General features: G+C 40.5%; 1 protein-coding gene across 1 annotated transcript in view; it reads left to right on the top strand.

Annotated features, from left to right (window-relative positions):
* Nucleotides 1-22,811, top strand: part of LOC123389263 (ras and EF-hand domain-containing protein-like) — a 61,571-nt gene extending 38,760 nt beyond the window's left edge. The window contains 9 exon segments of the mRNA XM_045070397.1: nucleotides 2,220-2,371; nucleotides 4,594-4,662; nucleotides 6,286-6,370; nucleotides 7,277-7,365; nucleotides 16,299-16,500; nucleotides 16,503-16,622; nucleotides 16,891-17,028; nucleotides 17,145-17,292; nucleotides 21,990-22,811. Of these exon segments, the coding sequence (XP_044926332.1) occupies nucleotides 2,220-2,371; nucleotides 4,594-4,662; nucleotides 6,286-6,370; nucleotides 7,277-7,365; nucleotides 16,299-16,500; nucleotides 16,503-16,622; nucleotides 16,891-17,028; nucleotides 17,145-17,292; nucleotides 21,990-21,997 (1,011 nt within the window). The 3' untranslated portion in view covers nucleotides 21,998-22,811.
* Nucleotides 22,812-23,362: the final 551 nt, after the last annotated feature.

Here is a 23,362-nt window from a genome sequence, read left to right as displayed (position 1 = left end):
TGGGCTGTTTATCGGTGTTTCCGGGGATAGAGAGAAAATTAATACTGCAGTGAAAGAAAGCCTTTGATGTACCTTTGAACAAACATGTTATTCAGGCTATTATCCTCAATGATTCCCCACCTGTGGTGAATGCTTTTATTTATTTCTTATTCACAGCAATGGTGGCATGGCCCTTGCACTTCACATAGTTAACCCTGCATTCCTGCAACTTCAGCTCTGCTCTGTGGGGTGAGGGGATAATTGCCCTTTTCTTCCTCCAGAGTTCCTCTTTCTGTCCCTTTCCCACCTTCCTGACCCTGCCTTTGGTCTTTCTGTTGCCAAATTGACAGCCTTTGTGTATGTTTTATCATCATCATTAAGTTGTCTTTATTTTGTTTTTAGGTGGACTCTCGAAAAGTTAAAAGCCACTAGTGAACATTTCCTTTGTTAGGACTCTAAATATTCTCATTGCCGAGCCCAGAAGTGAGCCAGCTTGCTGCCAGTGCATTTGCATTTTTCTCTCCATTCATTATCCCCATACCACTCAGAAGAGAAGGCTCCTAGATTCATGGTCAAGTTGGAATGTGCCATCGGTTTCAAATTTTGCCACATCTTAGTTAGCTCTGTATTTGGATCATGACTTTCTTGTAGAGTTGCTAATTTTTCTTGCATTTCCTGGTTGAGTTTTTGGTTTCTTGTAAAAAGAAACTCTGGCATCTTCAGGATATCATTCACTGATGCCTTCCAACTTCTTATTTATTCTTCCTGATGCATGGAATTTGTTTTTTCTCTTGGAAAATGTTAATTTTGGAGTCTCCAAAATTTCAGTTCTTATTGGACTGATTGTTTTTTAAACTCACTACCCATACATCATCCTGGAGTTTCTGAACATTTTAGGTAGCTGGTGTAGGATTCCTGTGCAGCTAGGTAAATACATCTGTTTACCTGGGGACCTCCCCTGAGAGGGTGTCTTCCTAGGAGCTGTGTGTGTGAAGCTGGCTTTTGGAATGGGGGACGCTTATGACCGGAATTAGTGGGATATGGATAAGAGGACTTAGGACACTGTATAGGGGTCATTCAGTTCTTTTTCTTTTTAAAGATTTTATTTATTTGTTTGAAAGAGAGAGAGAACAAGTGGGGGCAGAAGGAGAGGCAGAGAATCTGAAACAGACTCCAGCTGAGCACCGAACGTGAGGCAGGACTCTATCTCATGTCCCTGAAATCAGGACTTGAGCCCAAACCAAGAGTTGGATGCTTAACTGACTGTGCCATGCAGGCACCCACTTCAGTTCTTTTCAAAAAGACAATCCCTGTCTTACTGCCTTGGGAATTGACTCTGACTATCTGCTATTCTTTGCTAGTGTAAGAGAGGATGGCCTGGGGGCTGCGGGCTGTGTGCCTTAATACACAAATTTAATCTGTTTTTAAGCTCCATTTCCACCTGTGGGGGAGCAGGTGCTGCCTAGCTAATTGCCTCTTCCTTTGCTCTGTAGCACAACCTTCCCCAAGCCTCTTCCAGACCTACTGTGCTCCTTCTCTCTTCTCTTCTGTCAGCACATTTCCATCCAGTTTCCATCTTCCAGGAATGTATTTAATTCACTTGAGTGTTGGGGGGCCCCTCTTGCATTCTTATAACCTGTATTAGTTTATTTCATGTTATTTGGTATTTCGTGGGAATGGGGTCTTCAAAGGGAAAGAAGAGTGTTCAGTCCATCATTTTGTACTGGAAGCCTCCAGTGTTTTTTTTCCTTCTTTTTTAAGAAAAACATAGACTTTTTTTAAAAAAACAAACTATTTTTAAGTGCAAAAATCACAAATGTTAGGTGATGAGATTTATTGTAAAAATTAGCCAGTCTGCCCGGTGATAAATACTGTTAATTCCTCAGCGTATTTGTCAGTAGATTCATAGCTCTCATTGAGTAAAACAGATGTTTACATGTTTGATCTGAGTTAATTTGCCAGTAACATGTTAAAGTACATCACAATCCCATCTTGACTGAGTTTTTTGGCACCAAATGTCAAACGTTTAAGAAAAAGAACAATTTCAAAGATTTAGCTTTTTGAGACTTTACTACCTTATGATATTTTCAAATCACCTTGAATTGGTAACTAGTTCTTCGAACACCCAAGATTTGAAGGACTGTGGAGGTGTGGGGGTGGGGTGTGAGGTTCCATTACTCTTGACTCTCCCGGGTGGAAGATGCCCAAAATCTAATGCTTGTGCTGTTCCTTTCCTTCAGGAAAATCAGAAAGTTAAGAAAGATCTTTTAGATATTTTAGAAGCACAGAAAAACATAGCCTTTCTTCAGAGTGAATTAGATGCTTTGAAAAGTGATTATGCCGATCAGACTCTGAATTCAGAAAGATATGAAACTTGGCATTTTATTCTTTAGTTTGAGTGGGTTGTTTGTCTAGATGGCCATCCATGTGAATGAAGTCAGCTATGTAATCATAAAGGGTTATTTATTAACCTTACTGGTATGTTCTTTGCTTTCCAAAGATTTCACTTTCAGTGTCCTATTTCCTGGTAATTTTTTGTGCTAAAATTTATTTTTTAACAAAAAGATTAATTAGTATAATTATTGACTGCTTTGGAGAGTGCAGGGCTTAATAGATGTTTGAATTACTGGGAAGAGAAGAGTATACCTAACATGTCAGCGGTCAGTGCTAATTGAAGTGCACACACATAGAGGTACATATACACATGTACATATACATATACACATATACATACATATGTGTGTGTATATATATGCAAATTCCTATGTAAGTATCCATATATATCCATATACCCATATATGTCCAAATATATGGATACTTATGTGGGTATTTGCATTCACAGATTTGCATACTAATGCATATATGGAGATATATCGACCCCAAATACATACATGTGTGTGCATGTGTCTATATAAACTTGTACACTTGGGGAAAATGTCATGCTTTTTGTTTTATTTGCTTGTAAACTTTAATCACAATTAAGGTCCTGTAATGGTCAGCAGTGAAACATTTAAGTACTTATTGTATACAGGTTCCTGACTTATAGAAGGAGTAATGAGTGTGGAATATATGAAAAAAAGAAAAGAAAAGATGTGGTCTCTGCTGTATGAGAAGTTCAGGTTCTTTGAGAAAGCCATGAAGCTGAAAGGTTATGGAGCTTTGTAGGAGCTGAGCAGTGTCAGAAACAATGCCAGCAGTGTTGCTGGTTGGGTCCATTGCCATGTGATGGTAGATAAAGTGTCCTTTTTATTCAGAAAAGGTGAAGAGATTTATTAGAGAGGAGACACTTGAGGTCAGCTTGGGAGGAGCTGGCCTGTGCTGATCGGGGTGGGGAGGTCAGGGGCAATGTCAGTGAGGTTACGCAGGTGGCCCTGCCATCTGGCAGGCACTGTGCATAGGACCTTCCTAGCATTGTCTTGCAATCCATAGAATGTCCTATGAGATACAGACTTTTAGTCTCTCCATTTCAGAGACTCTTAAGAGTCTCAGAGTTGCTCTAAGTGAGCAGTAAGCAAGGCAGAGGCACGAACAGAGGGACAGGTAAGACTGGCTTGGGGCACAGTGCTCACACATCTGGATAGGAAAAGGTATTTCAAATGGAAGAGTAAAAGTTAAACACAATCTAAAAATTTAAAAGCCAGTTTAAGGCTATGATGCAAGGGCCCAGCATTTTTGGCTAAGGAGCTTGAATTCCTATCGTCAATTGGGAACCTTTTATTTTATTTTATTTTTTTAAAGATCTTATTTATTTATTTATTTGATAGTAAGAGAGAGAACACAAGCAGGGGGAGTGGAAGAGGGAGAAGCAGGCTTCCCCAGCAGAACCGGGAACCTGAGGTGGGGCTCGATTCTAGGATCCTGGGATCATGACCTGAGCCTAAGGCAGATGCTTAATGACTGCCACCTAGGCACCCCAGGAACCTTCTCGCTTTATCACCAAGAGAGTGAGTGGACAGGTTATTGTGGATGACAGTTCAGGGCCTGAGAGTCTTTGAAAGCTAGTGATGGGGTTTGTCTGCTTAGACATGAGGCTGGGGCCAAATGGGGGCTGGTGGTGAGTGACTGAAGTTCTCAAGGGGCCTTAGCAAGAGGAGGCCAGAGCTTTGTAATAAAGCAACAGGAATCACTGAGCATGGTTTTATGACAGATGGAGAGATGGAGAGAGCCTGGTCCTATGGACTTCTCTTTGGTTTACGGTGAGGAGGGGAGAGCCAGGCAGGGAAAGGAGAAGGAAACACAAGGAGGGAGAAAAAACAGCTGGGCTGGGAATGTGTTAAAGCAGAGAAAGAGCAGGGGAGGGTCAAAGTAGAGAGAGCAGGCTGGGTTGAAGGGGCTGGTAATGAGTGCCTGGGGAGAGGGGGGTTAGCAGAAGGTGAAGGGTCGTGGTCCTGTGAGGAATGGAGCTGGCTTTGGGAGGGAGAACAAGACCTCGCACAGGAAGCAGAGGGGGATATGCAGGCGTGTGGGGCTGCTGACCACATGGAGGGACTGAACGATAGAAAACCATGGCCAAGGACACAGATCTTTGAGAAAGGTGAAGGGGGTTCTGGAGGATAGGTGTAAGGCAGGACTGCATACCTAATTCTGGTTCAAACATAAAATACGGTTTTACAGGCATCTGGAAATAATCTGAGAGTACACAGAAGATCTAAATACTCTTGAGAGGCAAATGGAAATACTCCAGTAAGTTCTCATATAAAACGCTCATTACATTTACATTTTCCTAATGTTTTGTGAATGAGACATGTGCCCCATGTCACACGAGTGGTCATATTCTCAAGACTGGGTTTGCAGGTCCAGGTGGGTTTCTTCTTGCTGTGGTGCATTCAGCACTTGGCCTTCGCCTGCTTTTAATCCTAAATAAACTATTCAAATCCAGGGACTAGAGTATAATTCTCTCTAAGTCCTCGCCAGTCAGGTGAGATTTGTTACACCTCTATAAAGACTCAGGGCTCAGACCTCAGCGGCTGTCTCTGCAGCTTAGCACACCGGGAGGCTGTCAGGAATCTCCTGTTTGCTCATGTCAGAGCACCGGACCCCTATGATCATTCTTGCCCAACATATTGTTCTTGGTGAGGCAGCTATTTTTCTTAGTTTTTTTTTTTTTTTAACCTACTGGAAATATTACACCTGCTTATCAACTTCACACCCAAGTTACCGTAATTCCAGCCTCTGAGGGCCTTCCCCACAAGAACCCCCCCCTCCTCCTCTACCCCAGCACTCTCTTCTACCCATGTAAATTCTGGTTTGTTTCCCCACATGAAGGAGGATCAGACTTGGCAAGTTTGTTTTCCCCATTTTGAATGATTGTGAGGTCTCACCTGTGGCAGATACAGAGTTGACATGTTACAGTGATCCTGCTCATTCATTTATTCATTCGTCCAGTAGACTTTATTCAACACCTTTTCCAGGTCAGGTATGCCAGGAACTGAGCATAGAATGGCAAGTGAAAAGAAAAGAAAAAAAAGTCTCTCTGTCTCTTTATGGGGCTCATCTAGGGGAAGAAGATGGATACTGATGGCTTATTATAGAAATAAACATTAAAATGCCAAAGAAGTGGGATGAGGGGAAGGGGTATGCCTACTGGGGGCATATAGTGTAGAGCTTCCTCCTAACCAGGAAGGCCCAGGAAGTGTTCTGGCGGATGCAGCAACCAAGCTGAGATCTGAAGATGGATCAGCTTTCAGTAGAGACAGAATGGCCACTCTCAGGCGAAGGCTCTGTTATTGTCCTCGGTTTTTAGCAGAGGTTGCCGCCGCTCTGACAGGCCAGATGACTCCCATCAATGATGTGGAAGGTACATGCCTGCACGGGATTTGAACCCAGAGTCAACATCAGAACATTTCATCGGTACCTGACAGTGCCCGGAGGGCAGCATCAGGCCACGGGGAAGACATGGGAGTAGCCGGGAGAAAGAAGTGTGACATAACACATTACATCTACGCCTGGCTGGGACACATGCACAGGGACAGAGAGCAGCACATGGGGCCACCCGGGTCCAGGCATTTAGGAAACAGAGAACTTCAAGAAACCTATTGACACTGCGGAGCTACCTGAGGGAACAGCGGGTTCCAACAGCATAGCTAATTCCTGAAATGCCTTGAGACCTTTAAAAGAGAGGTAATCCATTAATTAAGTTGTAGTTCTAGTAGTGAATTATGATCTCAGTTTAGGAGGTTTGAAGAGGAGTGGTAGAAATTTGCAAGAGGAGGTAAGTAACTCAGTATTCTGAACTTTGCAGCCTTTGAAGAGGGTGGCTTTTACCCCAACTTCCCTTATCTTTTTGTTTGTTTATTTGCTGTGTAGAACAGCTAACCAGAAGTTACATGACAGTAATCATGGCCTTAGGAACCCCCTTGAAAACAGTTACAGCAAGTTCAACAGATCTTTGGTAAGTAGTAGAATTTTATAATACATTCTTTTCTTTCTTATAGTAGAGTGTTTTGATGAAGATCATGTATTTTCTTATAGGGGGAACTTAGGAAATTGCAGAACTATTCCATTTAAAATAGAAGAGGCAACATTTTCCCAAATTAAAGAATATGCTATCCTTCTGCTGAGATAAATGCCTAGATGTTCACCAACTATCTGTTAGCTGTTCAAGGAAACCAGAGAAAGATCTATAAGGTGGGACCTAGGTCCTGGAAGAGTTTATAGTGTGGTAGGGAGTTCAGATGTGCACAGATAGCAATGATAGAAGAAAAAAATGGGAAATCTTATCGAAGTAAGAAGAAAATACTTCCCATTTCAGAGGAAGGAGAAGGTGCTTCTGGCTGAGGAGTATGGTTAGATACACTGAGTATTCTTTAGGTCGTGAGATGATCAGAGTGGGGGCCTTGGATTTAAAACCCCGCTACAGAAACAAGCTAAGCCCATCTTGGAATTTTGAGGAAATTTTCCTGACTGCATTTGTCAGAAATCCTCTTCTCCCACTTCTGGGGGTCAGGTTCAAGTTTAGGGTTCCTTTGCCTTAGCTTTAGGCTTTAGACTTTAGCTCAGTCACTGAGCCAAATTATGGTTTGAGAAGAGATAAACCTAAAGACGTTGGTATTCGGAGTCCTAGACAATGCAGGCAACCAGGATGCCCTTTATGGCTCATGCAGTGGGATTTGGATCTAAGACACAATGCAAAGAGAGTACTACAGGAGTTATCTTGGTGTTTGTGCTCACATTTACTCATGTAGGGTACCAAACTTTTAATGACATTGGAAGTTAATTAGTGTGTTATTTATATGTGTATATGTATTATGTGTTTATGGAATAACAAAATGTTGCTTATATATTTTATGTATTTCAGCACATAAGTAATATATCACGAGGGAATACAATTTCTAGGAGCAGTCCCGAATTTAATGGTCATTCTCCTCATCCTCTGAGCTTTGACAGGTATGGTAACACCTACTTACTTTTCATTTGATTTCTGGATCAGAGTAATAAGGAAAGTAAATTTCCTTAGAGGGGAGTTAAAATAGTAGAATCTACTTTGGGCACTAATTTCTATTTTCTGCTATCTTATTTAAAATTTCTGAAACCTATAAAGATGGAAAGTAGAAATGTCTCAGAGAGGGCAAAGTGATTTCCTTAAGACATTGTTATGACATGATTTTACGTATGCTTCCCCTGACCTCGTTCTCTCGTTACATCCTGTTCCTGAGAAGTGAACTCTGAAAACTTTTAGAGGGAAACAAGCAGAACTATAGTGTTGGATGTTGCCATATTCGTGGGATAGGATGTTGAGACTCTTGGCATGATCTGCAAATGTTTAATAGCTCAGCATAATATTATGTAAGCTGTGTTCGAGGAAACTTTCAAAACAAATAGAAACATGACTAGCAGACGTTTGTGAGCTGTTGTATTGAAAGAGTCAGAGAGATTTAACAGAAGTGAGAATTTAGCTCTATTTTGAATCCAATGAAGCGCTATATTGGTCCTATGTAACCTGAGATCTGGCGACAAGGACTGAAAGATTACATGTGTGTACTTGTGTGTATAAATATACATATGTCCATTGTTATTAGTTAAGTTAAATTTGGGGGGTATCAAACCTTGAAAGTAGAAGTTATGGCAAAGGCTATGGGCTTCTAGCTCTCCATTTCCAATGCAACTTTCCAATTTATATTCATTCCCTTTGCATTTGAGATCTTCTGTTCTAAAGAATAAAAATGTATTGAGAGTTAAGACGGCAGAGCAGTAGGGGCACCCTGTGCTTGCCTTGTCCCTCAAACACAACTAGATAAAATATCAGATCTTCCAAGAATATACTCAAGAATAGATCTGAATACTGAGAGAACAAAATGCAGAACTAGAGTGAGAAAACATTGTAATAGGTAGGAGGTGCAGAGGCATGGTTCTGCAGATCCTTCCATAGAAACCTGGCAGGCCAGTGGAGAGTGGCATGATCTATTCAACATGCTGGGAAAAATATGCAGCCAAGAATACTTTATCCAGCAAGGCTAGCATTCAAAGTAGAAGGAGAGATAAAAAGCTTCCCAGACAAACAAAAACCAAAGGAGTTCCTGACCACAAAATCAGCCCTGCAAGAAATACTAAAGGGGACCGTCTCTGTGGGACAGAAAGACCAAAAGCAACAAAGACGAGAAAGAAACAGAGAATCTCCAGAAGCAGTGACTTTATAGGAACACAATGGCACTAAATTCTTATCTACCAATAATAACTCTGAATGTAAATGAGTGAAATGCTCCAGTCAAAAGATATAGGGTATCAAAAGATAAAAAAACAAGACCCATGTATATGCTCCTAACAAGGACCACATTTTAGACTTAAAGTCCCCTCCAGAGTGAAAATGAGGGGATGGAGAACCATCTGTCATGCTAATGGACATCAAAAGAAAGCTGGAGTAGCCATACTTATATCAGATATGATAAATATTAAACCAAAGACTATAACAAGAGATGAAGAAGGGCACTCTATCATAATTAAGGGATCTATCCAACAAGAAGATCCAACAATTGTAAATATTTATGCCCCCAACTTGGGAGCACCCAAATATATGAATCAATTAATAACAAAGATAATGAAACTCAATGATAATAATACAGTAACAGTAGGGGATGCTAAAACAATCCTCATGCAGCAATGGGCAGATCATCTAAGCAGAAAATCAACATGGAACAGGTGGTTTTGAATGACACACTGGACCAGATGGACCTAACAGATATACTCAGAACAATTAATCATAAAGCAGGATAATATATATTCTTTTCAAGTGCCAATGGAACATTCTCCAGAATAGATCACATACTGGGTCACAAATCAGGCCTCAACAAGTACAGAAGGATTGAGATCATACCATTCATATTTTCAGACCACCATGCTATATCAACTTGAAGTCAACCACAAGAAAAAACCTGGAAAGATCAGGAATATCAGGGAATTAAAGAAGAAATTTAAAAATGCATGGAAGCAACTGAAATTGAAAACATGGTAGTCTAAAATCCTTTAAGATAAAGCAAAAGCAGTCATAAGAGGGAAGTAAATAGCAATACAGACCTACTTCAAGAAGCAAGAAAAGTTCCAAATGCACAATCCAATCTTACTTTTAAAGGAGCTAGAAAAGGAACAATAAATAAAGCCTAAAGCCAGAAGAAAAGGGGAAATAATAAAGATTAGAGCAGAAATAAACAATATGAAACAAACAAAAAACAATAGATCAATGAAACTAATAGCAAGTTCTTTGAAAGAATTAATAAAATTGATAAACTCTTATCCAGACTTATCAAAAAAAAGGAGAAAGGTTAAATTAAATCATGAAAGAAAGAGGAGAGATCACAACTAATACCACAGAAATAGAAATAATTATAAGACAATATTGTGTATTATATATTATATGCCAACAAATTGGGCAATCTCGAAGAAATGGATAAATTCCTAGAAACATACAAACTACCAAAACTGAAACAGGAAGAAATAGAAAATTTGAACAGACCCATAACCAGGAAAGAAATTGAACCAGTCATTAAAAACCTCCCAACAAAGAAAAGCCCAGGGCCAGATGGCTTCCCAGGGAAAGGGTTTGCCAGACGTTTAAAGAAGAGTTAATACCTATTCTTCTCAATGTTCCATAAAATAGAAATTGAAGAAAAACTTGAAACTAATTCTACAAGACCAGTATTACATTTATCCCAAAACTAGACAAGGACCCCCCCCAAAAGAGAAGAATTACAGGCCAATCAATATCCCTGATGAACGCAGATGTAAAAATTCTCAACAAGATACTAGCAAATTGAATACAACAGTACAGTAAAACAGTTTTCCACCATAATCAAGTGGGATTTATTCCTGGGCTGCAGAGGTGGTTCAATATTCACAAATCAACCAGTTGATAAAATAAAGGATAAGAATTATGGAATCCCCTCAATAGAAGCCAAAAAAGCATTTGATAAGATACAGCATACATTCTTGATGACAACCCTCAACAAAGTAGGCATAGATGGAACATACCTCAACATCATAAAGGTCATATATGAAAGACCCACAGCTGATATCATCTTCAAAGGGGAAAAAAAAACTGAGAACTTTCCCTCTATGGTCAGGTATAAGACAGGGATGCCTGCTCTCACAGTTGTTATTTAACATTGTACTGGAAGTCCTGGCCTTAGTAGTCCGACAACAAAAACAAAAGGCACCCAAATCAACAAGTAAGAAGTAAACTTTCACATTCACAGTTGACATGATACTTTAACCAAAAAAAATTACTAGAACCAGTAACATGAATTCAGCAAAGTCACAGGATATAAAATCAATGTACAGAAATCTGTTTCATTTCTATACACACCAATAATGAAGCAGCAGAAAAAGAAGTCAAGGGATAGATCCCATTTACAATTGTACCAAAACCGTAAGATACCTATGAATAAACCTAACCAAAGAGGTAAAAGATCTGTCCTCTGAACACTATAGAACACTTATGAAATATACTGAGGAAAGCACAAAGAAACGGAAAAACATTCCATGCTCATGGATTGGAAGAACAAATATTGTTAAAATGTCTATGCTACCCAAAGCAATCTACACATTCAGTTCAATCCCTATCAAAATACCACCAGCATTTTTCACAGAACTAGAACAAACAACCCTAAAATTTGTATGCAAAGAGAAAACACCTCAAAGAGTCAAAAGTCTTGAAAAAGAAAAGCAAAGGGGGCTCAATTAGTTAATTGTTTGCCTCAGCTCAGGTCACTGATCCCAGGATCCTGGGATTGAGGCCTGGGTTGGGTTTCCTGCTCAGTAGAGAGTCCACATGACCCCCTCCCTCTGCCCCTCCCCCACTATGCTCACATGATCTTTCCCACTTGTGCACTCTCTCTCAAATTAATAAAATCTTAAAAAAAAAATAAAAGAAGAAGAAAAAAACAAAAAAAGCTGAAGGCATCGAAATTCTGGACTTCAAGCTCTATTACAAAGTTGTCATCATCAAGACAGTATGGTGCTGGCACAAAAGCAGACCCATAGATCAATGGAAAAAATAGAAAATCCAGAAACAGACCCACAACTATGTGGAATCTAATCTCTTGACAAAGCAAGAAAGAATGTCCAATGGATAAAAGTCTCTTCAACCAATGATGTTGGGAAAACTGAACAGCCACATGCGGAAGAATAAAACTGGACCATTTCCTGACACCACACATAAAAATAGACTCAAAATGGATGAAAGACCTGAATGTGCAATAGGACCATCAAAATCCTAGAGGAGAACACAGGCAGAAACCTTTTAAACCTTAGCCATAGCACCTTCTAACTAGACACAGCTTCGGAGGCAAGAGAAACAAAAGCAAAATGAACTATTGGGACTTTATCAAGATAAAAAGCTTCTATACAGCAAAGGAAACAGTCAGTACAACTAAAAGGCAACTGACATAATGGGAGAAGATATTTGCAAATGACATATCTGATAAGGGATTCGTATCCAAAATCTATAAGGAACTTAATCAAAGTCAACACCCCCAAAATAAATAATCCAGTTTAGAAATGGGCAGAAGTCATGAAAAGACATTTTTCCAAAGAAGACATACCAAATGGCTAACAGACACATGAAAAGTTGCTCAAGATCATTTATTATCAAGGAATTACAAATCAAAACCATGATGAGATACCACCTCACACCTGTCAGAATGGCTGAAACTAACAACACAGGAAACAAATGTTGGTGAGGATGTGGAGAAAGGGGAACCGTCTTACACTGTTGCTGGGAATGCAAACTGGTATAGCCACTGTGGAAAACAGTATGGAGGCTCTTCAAAAAGTCACAACAGAATTACCCAGTGACCCAGCAATTACATTACTATGTATTTACCCAAAGGATACAAAAATACTGATTTGAACGGGTACATGCTCCCCAATGTTTATAGCAGCATTATCAATAATAGCCAAATTATAGAAAGAGCTCAAATGTCTGTCAACTGATGAATGGAAAAAGAAGAGGTGGTATATATATATACAATGAATTATTGGCCATCAGAAGGAATGGAATCTTGTCATTTGCTGCAATGGTGATGGAACTAGCGTGTATTGTGCTAAGCAAAATAGCTCAGAAAGACAATTACCGTATGATTTCACTCATATGTGGAATTTAAGAAACAAAACAGAAGAATATAGGGGAAGAAAAACAGTCAAAAGAGAGAGGAAAAGCAAATCATAAAAGACTGTTAACTACAGAGAGCAAACTGAGGGTTGTTGGAGGGAAAACAGTGGGGGATGAGTTAAATGGATGATGGGTGTTAAGGAAGGCACTTGCTGTAAATAGCACTGGGTATTACATGTAAGTCATGAATCATTAAATTCTACTGAAACCAATTTACCATATATGTTAACTAACTACAATTTAAGTAAAAACTAGAAATCAAGAACAACAACAACAAAATAATGTTCTTAACTATCCTGGCAATAGCAAAATGGTCAGGAAGGTTTATTACCAGGGCTTATTGGTGATCACTTTTAGGAAAATGCTATACAGGTATGAGATGTTTTTATTGTCACTGATTTGTGAAATAACAAATGTTGATGGTTTGTAGACATGTAGGCAGCTCAGTTGCTCTGTTATTAAGAAAAATACATTACTTTTAAAAACTGTGTGGATGCAGTGTGATTTTTCTGGACTGATATTTAAGACCAATTCTAAGCACATAGGGGAAAAGATACATTACTGAAAATTATTTCAGAAATTTTACCATGGTTCATTTTGGGAAAGGTTACACACCATGAATAAGGCTCTTGGTACTGGATTAAGAACTCCTCAAGAGTAGGTTCTAAGGGACAAAGTCATCACACCCAGTGGCTCAGAGGGACAGAAGTAGAGCACTCTTGTTCTCATCCCCGTGAATAATAACCAGTGGGCTACCAGGGTCTGGACTGATGTCCTCTTTGGAAGGTCATTGTTTTAATATCAGAAGTTTAGTATCAGAAGTTTTTGATGCTAATATAAAAACTTAAAAGCATATTTTAAATTTAATTGCTTTTGTGACTTTACTGGATTTTAACTTGTATACTTGTTTTAGTTTTGTGTTTTTCTAAGATTTGTAACAAAAAAATAGCTTGTTCTATATTTGTACTGTTGGGTCCATTATCAAAGGAATGAGACTGAGACAAAGTGAAAGTTATGCAAAGCCTTATTCTACGCTAAGCATTAGAAGTTAGACTGACTGGCCAGGGGCAGACTGACCGGCCAGGGCCACCTCTGAAGAGAGCAACTACCCCTTGGTCTTACAGGCTAGTTTTATAGGGCACAACTGCAGACATCTACATATGTGGCTTTGGCTGACTGGATGTATCCTACCTGTGTGTTTTAGTAACAGTTACCCGGAACCAGTACTAGTAACTGCTGAGGCATTTATTAAACAACAAAATGGCTACCTAGGCAACATGGAGTCACTATGGCTAAGTAGGCCCAGGCAGGCCCTAGGGGTTTAACAGGTTTTAATGTGGAATCAGCCCCAACAGTATATACTTACTTATGAAAATATTTTTTGGGAAGGTAAGAATAGTTTAATTTTTTAAAAGGTATATATATGTTGACTTTGAGAAAATCTGATGTGTACCTGTATTTTAAATTAGGAGTCTAGATATTCATGGAAGTGATTTCTCAATTCTGTATTTCACTTCTTCCCTTCTTATCAAAAATCTGAATGTTTTTAAAAACAGTTGTGATTAATAATGATATGGAGCTGAAGTAGTTTGTACTATGTTATAGTGAGAATGGTTTTCTTAGGTTCCTTATAGTGTGGCTAAAAGTTTTAGAACGATAATTTCATAAATGATGAAACAACAAAAAAATGTATGTATGCACACAGACACACAGAGCTAGCTTATAAACAATATGGTCTGAATATGTGCCCCCAGGATAAAGACTTTGTAATTAAGTAACATATTTAGGGAGTGTTTGGTGGTTCATACTTTTTAAGTTAATTTTAAGCATTGGCTAATGGTACTGAAATAGTGTTTTTAAAGATTTATTTATTTATTTTGGGGAGAGAGCACATGAGCAGGAGGGGAAGAGGGAGAGGGAGAGAGAGCTTCAAGCAGACTCAGAGCTGAGCACGGAGCCCAACATGGGAATCCATCTCACAACACTGAGATCATGACATGAGCCAAAACCAAAGAGGCCAACACTTAGCCGACTGCGCTACCCAGGCACCCCGGCACCAAAATATTTTTGACTTCTCAGACTTATGTCACTTATACTTATTTATATTGAGATCACCCTCTGTTTTCTGAACATATTCGTCTCTTTCTCTTTTTATCTCTGTGGACTATGTACTCTGCCATTTCCTCACTCTGATGAGACAGTGTTTGCCAAGGGACCCAAGATGTTGCTCCAGTGTAATGGAGGCTAAACAGGCTGTGGCCCTTGTTTTTCTTCTTTTCTTTTCTTTTTTCTTTCCTCTTATCTCCTCTCCCCTTCCCTCCTTCCTTCTTTCCTTCCTTCCTTCCTTCCTTCCTTCTTGTTCTTGTTGTTCCTCCTCCCCCCTTTCTTCTCCTCTTCCTCCTCCTTCTTCTTTAGGACTTACGATGCGGGGGGAGGTGCAGAGAGAGAGAGAGAATCTCAAGCAACCTCCACCCTGAGAACAGAGCCCGATGTGGGGCTCAATCTCAATGCCCATGAGATCATGACCTGAGCCAAAATCAAGAGTCTGACACTTAACTGACTGAGCCATGCCCGCACCCCACTATTTCAGTATAAACAGGTTTTTGGGAAAATCAAATGGAAAAGCAAAAGTAAATAGGGAAATAATACGGTTTCTTTTGATTCTTTTGTCGGATGTTAATTTCTCCCTCACTTATAAGATGTTAGAGAGTTTCACAAATGAAAACATCCATAGAAGCCAGAGGTTCCTGCCTTTATCCGGGAGACCTCCCTGTCAAACGTAGAAGCTTCTTACTAGCCTATGTATCAACACCTAGTGGCAGAAAACTCCCTGTGTCATATTCTGGTACCACACCTTTCTAATTTCCTGTCATTTTTATCATGTTGATTATAAATATGACTCCCGGGATGGCTGGGTGGCTCAATGGGTTAAAGCCTCTACCTTCAGCTCAGGTCATGAACCCAGGGTCCTGGGACTGAGCCCCGCATTGGGCTCTCTACTCAGCAGGGAGTCTGCTTCCCTTCCTCGTTCTCTGCCTGCCTCTCAGCCTACTTGTTATCTCTCTGTCTGTCAAATAAATAAATAAAATCTTTAAAAAAAAAGAAATACGACTTCTAGAAAAGTTTCTCATTTGGCCCTTATTTTGTCTTGTGCAACCTAAGAGAATGTATTCTTTATCTTCATATGTCAGCTTCTCTGAGGATTTGAAGAGGGACACCAATAAGACTGAAGTTGAGCTCATGGCACAGTTTCTTGTGTCTGAAGGTTTTGAGTCTCATGGTCATCATGGTTATGTTTCCCATCTAGGTTGTCAGCATCCCTTTTAAAAAGTAGAGCTGTTATCCGGAAATGGACGAGCTATTTGGAGTATGGTCTGACCACATTAGAGTAAAAGGGTTCACATGTCCTGCATACATTTTTCTTAACTTGCATTTATGCTCTGAACACTGCAATTCCTTTCTTGTTAGGAAATACAGAATGTGATTTTTTAAAATGGCTTCATTTTTATTAAATATGAGACTTGAGTGTCTTTATCTTAATTGGTTGTTGCGTAGAATGAGCTGGTGTTGCTCTGAACATTTTGTTTCCCCTGATGCATAGTCATGGAGTACATTGTGATTCTTGGCAAAATGGAGAGTTGTTAGTCTTCTTGAGTCCATTGCTGTGTAGTCCTGAGCTTTGTGAACTCTCGGGTAGAGCTATCTTCTTTATCACCAGGTCATCCCACTCCTCCTACGTGGATAAGGACTGTGACTTGTTGGCCCTCTGTGACCCTATGCAGACGATGAATTGTGAGGTGGACAGCCTTCCTGAGAGCTGCTTTGACAGCGGCTTGTCTACCCTGAGAGATTCCAACGAATATGACTCGGAGGTGGAATACAGGCACCAGAGGGCACCTCAGAGGTCACGCGACATGCAGGAAGGTCACACGACATGCAGGAGAGCTTTGGGGGTGATGCTTCAGACATAGACATAAGCCCCAGAAATCACTGTCTCCTGGGCCTTCGATGGAAATCTATCATTTCCATCTGTTACCAACAGGTAACAGATACCTGTTTGACTTGTATCTGTCATGGGAATACGACTTAAAGGTTATAAATATGAAACATAGTCAGTAGAATGTATTTTTCTTCATCAGGGTAGGGAGAAATTTTCACAGATTGCCATTTAGGGCTCCTCTGTTCCATAACAGAACTGACTATAGATTCATCTGCGTATTTTTCTTCTCTTTAATCCATAATATATATGTGTAATGAGAGACTTTGTTTTTTAATGGCTGACTAAAAAAAATAATAATAACAAAAACCAGGTTCCTGATATAAGGGATGAAGAGACGTTTGGTGCCGAAGGTGTGGCTGCCATCTTAGACTGGAAACCCCAGGGGTCCACTAGTGAGGGCAGCATCGTCAGTTCTTTAAGAAAGCCCATCTCAGCTCTGTCACCACAGGTAGGTAGTTTCTGGGATATTTTATTCACGAACACTGTGAATTTTTGGTACCTTATAACTTATTAGGAAGACAACTGGCCCAACCTTTGTCACCCATTGTGGCTTTGTCCCCCTAGACAGACATGGTGGATGGCGACCATAAATCTTCCAGCTCACAGAAGGTTTACAAGATTGTGCTTGCTGGGGATGCTGCAGTGGGAAAGTCTAGTTTCCTCATGAGGCTCTGCAAGAATGAATTTCGAGGAAATACAAGTGCCACCCTGGGTAGGGTTCCTTCTCCAGGTGGTAATGGGGAAATGACCTTCTTTTAGCTTGATTTTATTTTCCATAGAAAATATATACACAGATCTCTCTGTATACATATATAATATATAGGAATGTGTGTGTGTGTGTGTGTGTGTGTGTGTGTGTGTGTGTGTCCTTATCTACAGAACGGTCTTCTGTTTTGGTGAAGGCCCAACTTTAGGAAAAGAAGGCTGACAAAGGACAGAGGTATCCACTTAGCCAGTCAGAGCAGCCAGACCAAGCTTAGAGCCAGAGATGACGGATTCATTTATTCAGCAGACATTTCCTGAGCTCTCCTAGGAGCATGATACTGCTGTAAGTGCTCAGGACACACAATGAACAGAGGCAACCAAATCCCAGCCTGCAAGGAAACTTCACCCCAAAGGACAGCAATGGGTGAAAAAAAGATGAAGTTTGGAGAGAGGTGCAGTTCTACACAGGGTGACCGGGGAAAGCTTTTCTGATAAGCTGTCACTTGGCAAAGTGACATTGTTGGTGGCCACTTTGTCATGGTCAAAATCATAGCCGGGTGTATGATCCTTCCCCTCCTTTACAGCGGAATCCATGAGTAAGCCGTTCTGAGAACAAGAGAGGAAGTGTCCTGATTTCCCAAATTTGCATACTAATCAGTTAAAGGAGTTGAAGGTTTGCAAGTTATCGTTCACCTTTCTTCTTTATCTAAAGACTTCTTATTTTGATGATGAGAAATATTAGAACAGATTGATTATGCCCTCTTTACAATGGACGTCTTTGTAAATTCACAGTCCTTCATCATACCCCTGAAGATAACAAATTGCAAGTTCTCTTTTATTTGGTTCCTGAAAAGCCCACCACGTTTTGTTTGGTTGCTCAAGAGTATTGTGTATATGCACACCTCCCACATATCCTCACACAGATACATACACACGTACAAGTCCACATGCACACAAGCACACACATAAACACGCAGAGACATACCGACTTTGTATAATCACACAGACAAACAGAACGTAGATTTTCCTTTTGTCTGTATCATCTAAAAAAAAGGTTTCACATCCTGTAGAAAGTTACGTATAATGTAACTATGTTACGTTCTCAATTTAGATCTTGCAAGACAATTACCATCACGGCTGCTTTCATGCTGTCTCATGTCATAAAACATGAGCTAGACGAGTTTATGGATTTGCACTGTCTGAAACAGAATTCTGTTTTGAGGGGAGGCCATGGATGTTTGATTAACACCCTGAACTACTAGTATTGCTTTTTTCTAGAAACCTCTCAATCCCAGGAAAAGTGTTTCCTAGAAATGCAGTTTCCTCGCAGTGCTGACAGGACTTTTATCACAATCATTGTCCATTGGCAAGTGAGCTTGCCAGCATCAGAACCACAAGCTTTGTACATTTTGCAGTAGATTCAAGTTCCAAAGTGTTTAATTTATCAATGGTCTGAGATTTGGAAGAAAAAAAAAAAACAAACAAACCCACAAAAAGTGCTCAGGCTGATATTTCCATTCAGCCCAGGAGCTGAGCCTGTTGGGAGGAAATCTGCCAATGAGACAGAGTCACCTTACATGCACTTGCCAAGCATATGGTAGTTTTGGTGAGAAAGTGTAGTTTTCCCAGGCTTACGCCTATTGTAGGTGTTTGAAATATCTGATTTCCTTGAAGTGGGAGGGACATGCCTGGATTTATGGTGGATTAGAGAACCGAAAGGCCAGATGGACCATGTGGGTATGTATTTTTTCCTCCCTAATAGTTGCTTTCAGGTTCAATAAAATGTCTGCATTATTGTGAGCTCTCAGCCTGTGGAGGCCCCATACATGGTTCATTAGCGGTATCAAGGAAATGAATATTTGCAGGCCATGCAGTGTAATGAGAAGGGGGCACAAAAGAGAGAGAGAGAGAGAGAAAACATTTGACCAGACAGTCAGATGATTGTAGCTGGTAGAGGCTATTGGACTGCCTAGAAGTGAGAGACGTGAGTTGTCTTGTGAAGGCACTATGATTAGTATACCCATTGCACAGATAAGAAAGTGGAGGACTAGAATGCTTAATCAGCCTGCTCAAAGTGACACAGCTACTAAGTGGCAACACTGGGACTTGTTGCCACCACTCTGGCGCATCAGCTTGTTGCTTCCCTGTTGGCAATCTCAGGATTGCATTCCACATTCTCTTCTTCTTTACTCTCTCTCTGCCTAATGTCATCTCTCCCCAGGGCTTCTAGAACTGCCTCTAGCTGATGACTTCTCCAATTTCTGTATTTTTTACCTCCACCTCTTTTTAAAATTCCATAACCACATCCCCACCCACCACCTAGAGGAAATTCCAGAGGCATGACTGTATCCAACATGTGCAAACCCTCACAGCCTGGCCTCACCCACCTTTCTGGTTGCATTTCTTAATCTTACTTTCCAAAGGAATGATAATCTGTAGACACAGAAAACTTAATTCCACTTATGGCCAAGCTCTTTATGTCTCCTTGCCTTTATGCAGGCTGTCCCTTGCACCTAGAATCTCCTTTCCTCATTTAGCGAGGGTCAATTCCTGTTCTTTCAAGAGGTCCCTCCTGTGTCAAAGTGTCCATGCAGTCCCAGCTCCACAATGCCTTCTTTCCCCGCAAACCAGTACGACTGGTGTACCGTGCTTCTGTGTTAGCAGCTGTCTTGGGACCTGGAAATGATTTGTTTAGCCTTCTCTCCTTCAGTGCTCACTAATAGAGGGTCCCAGTGTTTGGCATAAATTGAGCATTTGTTGAATGACCAAATGTCTGAGATGATGCAGTTGGCAGTTGTATGAGTTCTCTGTTGTTGCTGTAACAAATTCCCACAAGTGTTGTTGCTTCAGCAATGCACGTGTATCACGTTCCAGTTCTGGAGGTCAGGAGTCTGAAACGAGTCTTATGGGGTGTTCTATGAGGGTGTACCTTCCTTCTTCTCCTGGGTCTTTGTTTCCTCGTCCGTGAAGTGAGGATAATAATTCTACCCTGTCACCTGTCAGGGTTGCATGTGTGTTTGTGTTGTGTGATTGTTTATGTGCATTAAATAAGAAAAATGTGAAAACATATAGTATAGCGTTTATTAGCTGGCCTTCAGCAAGAGTTAATTCCTTCCTCTTTTTTTTTTTTTTTTTCTCCTGAGATATCTTCTTTCCAACTCACAGTATAGAGGTTTTCAAAAGTTAGCACATATCAGCACATTCTGGAGTCCCGCTGACCAATTTGGCCTCCATGGGCCACCTGAATGTGGCAAACCCAAATTGAGATGTGCTATAGGTACTGAGTATGTACTAGATTTTTAAGACAGTATAAAATCATAAAATACTTCATTATTATTTTTATTGATAAAATGATAGAATGATATATTTGCCATATGGAGTTAAAATATATTAATAAAATTAAATTTACCTCTTTCTTTTTACATTTTTCAATATGGCTGCTAAAAAATTTAAGATTACATGTGGATTGCATTATATTTTGATTGAACAGTATTGCTGTACTAGGAATATGCCAGTTTTTAGTAGGTTCAGTTATCTGCTGCTCTGCAATAAACCAAACGTGGTTGCCTGAAACAACTACCACCTTTTAGTTTCTTGAAATTATCAGAATTGGCTAGATCTCAGCTGGAAGGTTTCTCTACTTGGAAGGTTCTTGCTTGGGGTGTCTCATGCATTTGCGGTCAGGCGGCCATGGGGGTAAAGCTGAGGCTAGGTGTCTGCCACCAAGGTCCTTGACCTTCTGGCCTCTCTGCTGGTCCTCTCCACTGAGGACCCTGGCAGCTGAGAGCAGCTAGGCCTTATTAACGCTTGGCTTGGAGTCCCAGCCCACCATTTCCCCTGCATTCTTTTGATATAAGCAGTCACAGAGCCAGTATTGTGAAGGGACAGCCCATAGTGGGAGCTCCCCAGGCTTGATGGGGAAGGTAGGATTGTTTGGAGGCCTCCTGGGGATGAGCTGTCAGAGTCAGGAGTGCCATTCAGGGTCTGCATGTTTCACAGGTATCCCTGGGAACACGCTTAGAAGAATACTATCCCTAGGAGGTTTTCACTTGTGAAAGTGAAGATCTTTTGTCATTGTACCCTCTAGTTGTTAATTCTAAAGGAAAGTTAGGAAGAGGTGGAAGGAAGATTTTTTTTTACTGGATTTTAAGCATTCATCATTATCTCCATGATCCTGTATAATTAAAGAGTGGTCTTGACGTCATCATTGCTCTTGTTAAGGTCAGCAAGTACTAGTCGGCGATGGAAGCCAGGTTCCAGAGTGCTAAGGAGTGAGCTGTGCGTGGGGCAGACTGTAAAGCATGTGAGACCACAGGAGAGAGCAATAGGGTGTGTGTGTGTGTACGCGCATGTGCGTGTGTGTGTGTTCCTGTGCATGTGTGTCTCGTGTGTGCCTGCCTCGTGCATGCGTGATTATGGCTGGTGCTCAGAGTTCAGGTGTGGTTCCAGGCCCGTTTCTGTGGCTTCTCCAGCCACATGACTGAAGGGAACTTCCTTCCCCTTTTTTTCTTTGCCTTTGCTTCTGCACATATAAAATGGGGCCCAACAAATTCACATGGTCCTCGCGAGAATGGTGTCTGGATGACATACAGCAAGTGCTCAGCCGTCTTGTTATTTCTACAGAACCATTTGTGGTTTAGTTTTGTACCTCAGTAATGCATTCTCTCTCTCTCTCTCCCTCTTTCTCCTGCCCCTTTCCCGCAGGGAAGTGAAAAAAAGGACCAATGAAGATGACAGCAAATCCATCACCAATCAGACCGGGACCAGATCCAAAAGGTCAACGCAGATGAAGAACTGTTGTAGTTAAATCCCAAACATCCTTGGCCTGTCAGGAGAATGTTCTGGAATATATACTTTGATAATGGCTGCTAACTTGGTAAAAACATGAAAGAACACTGAATTGTTAAAAGGGGAAAGGTTATGGGATGTGAATTATATCTCATTTAAAAAAACAACACACTACCACTTTAACATTTGCCCAAGGAAAATGTGCATGATTGTTTCAGACCTTCCCATGATTTACAAGCATAATCTCCAATATGGTACAAATCTCTGAACTCTGTCATGGCCAGCATTCACTACCTGAAATAATGAACAGTGAAAAAAATGTTACGTATAGTTTTGGAAATTCATCTCTTCACAAGAGGTACTGTCCTTAGGAATGGGAGATCAGAGTCTTTTGTTTAATATGACTAGTGACTCCTCACCAACAATGTGGTGGGTCTTGCTCTCCTTCTAGAACCTGCAGTGCCCCCCAGATTTCCCCACTGAAAGGTCTCTAACAGCTGAAGGAATCAACACTTGACCCTAGGGAAGCCTGGTTTTTGGTTTTTGGCTTTTGGTTCTCAGTGGCCTTGAACCAATTAAGTTATTCCCAACTAGAGGTTTGAACTTACCTTGGTTCATATAGTTCCAGCTTCCAAGTAGTCTGCTGGAAAAAAACTTAAATAATAACTTATTTATTGTATTACACAAGCTAATAACATTCCTTTTTGTTGAATTAAAACAATTCCGTGGAGCAGTTTTTCCCCCTGTTTATTTTTATGATCAAATCTTTTATTCCCCAGCTTCATTTTCTTTTAAGTGAAAACTGACCAGATATGTTACACACCAAGATTATAAAGAACCACAAAATCCTCAAGTTTGCAAAAGCATGCCTTCTCTCTATTGACATCTAGGTGTTTTTACCGCAAAGTTCGAGCTATCCCTGGCAACTCTACCATGGATTTCTGTTCAATGGCTTAGGTTGCACCAAGTATACATTTTTGACCAGAAAGAGCACCTCCCTGGTAGAATAGTGTCAAACTAAGCGGTGCCATCATGAGATGCACGTTTTGCCACTGCTGGTTGCCTCTGCGGCATCTTTCGAACCTGGATTAGAAAGGATCTGTGTGTTGACATATGGGACAGTTGTTCAGGTGTTTGGTGCAGTTGCACAAAACTCTGTGAGTATAGTTGTTACTGTGTTGCCTTTATTTCCCCCCAGGGTGTCTCTCTGTATTTGTCTGATGGTTTTTACTTAGAATGTATCTTTGATACAGAAGTATTGCCTTGGCTTTTGTGTCTGGCTTGTATGG

The sequence above is a fragment of the Mustela putorius genome, unplaced genomic scaffold, assembly GCF_011764305.1.
Source record: "Mustela putorius furo isolate JIRA1106 unplaced genomic scaffold, ASM1176430v1.1 tig00003964_pilon_pilon_pilon, whole genome shotgun sequence".
NCBI lineage: Eukaryota > Metazoa > Chordata > Mammalia > Carnivora > Mustelidae > Mustela > Mustela putorius.
The sequence above is the reverse complement of the archived record's forward strand: the minus strand, read 5'-3'. Positions and strand labels throughout refer to the sequence as shown.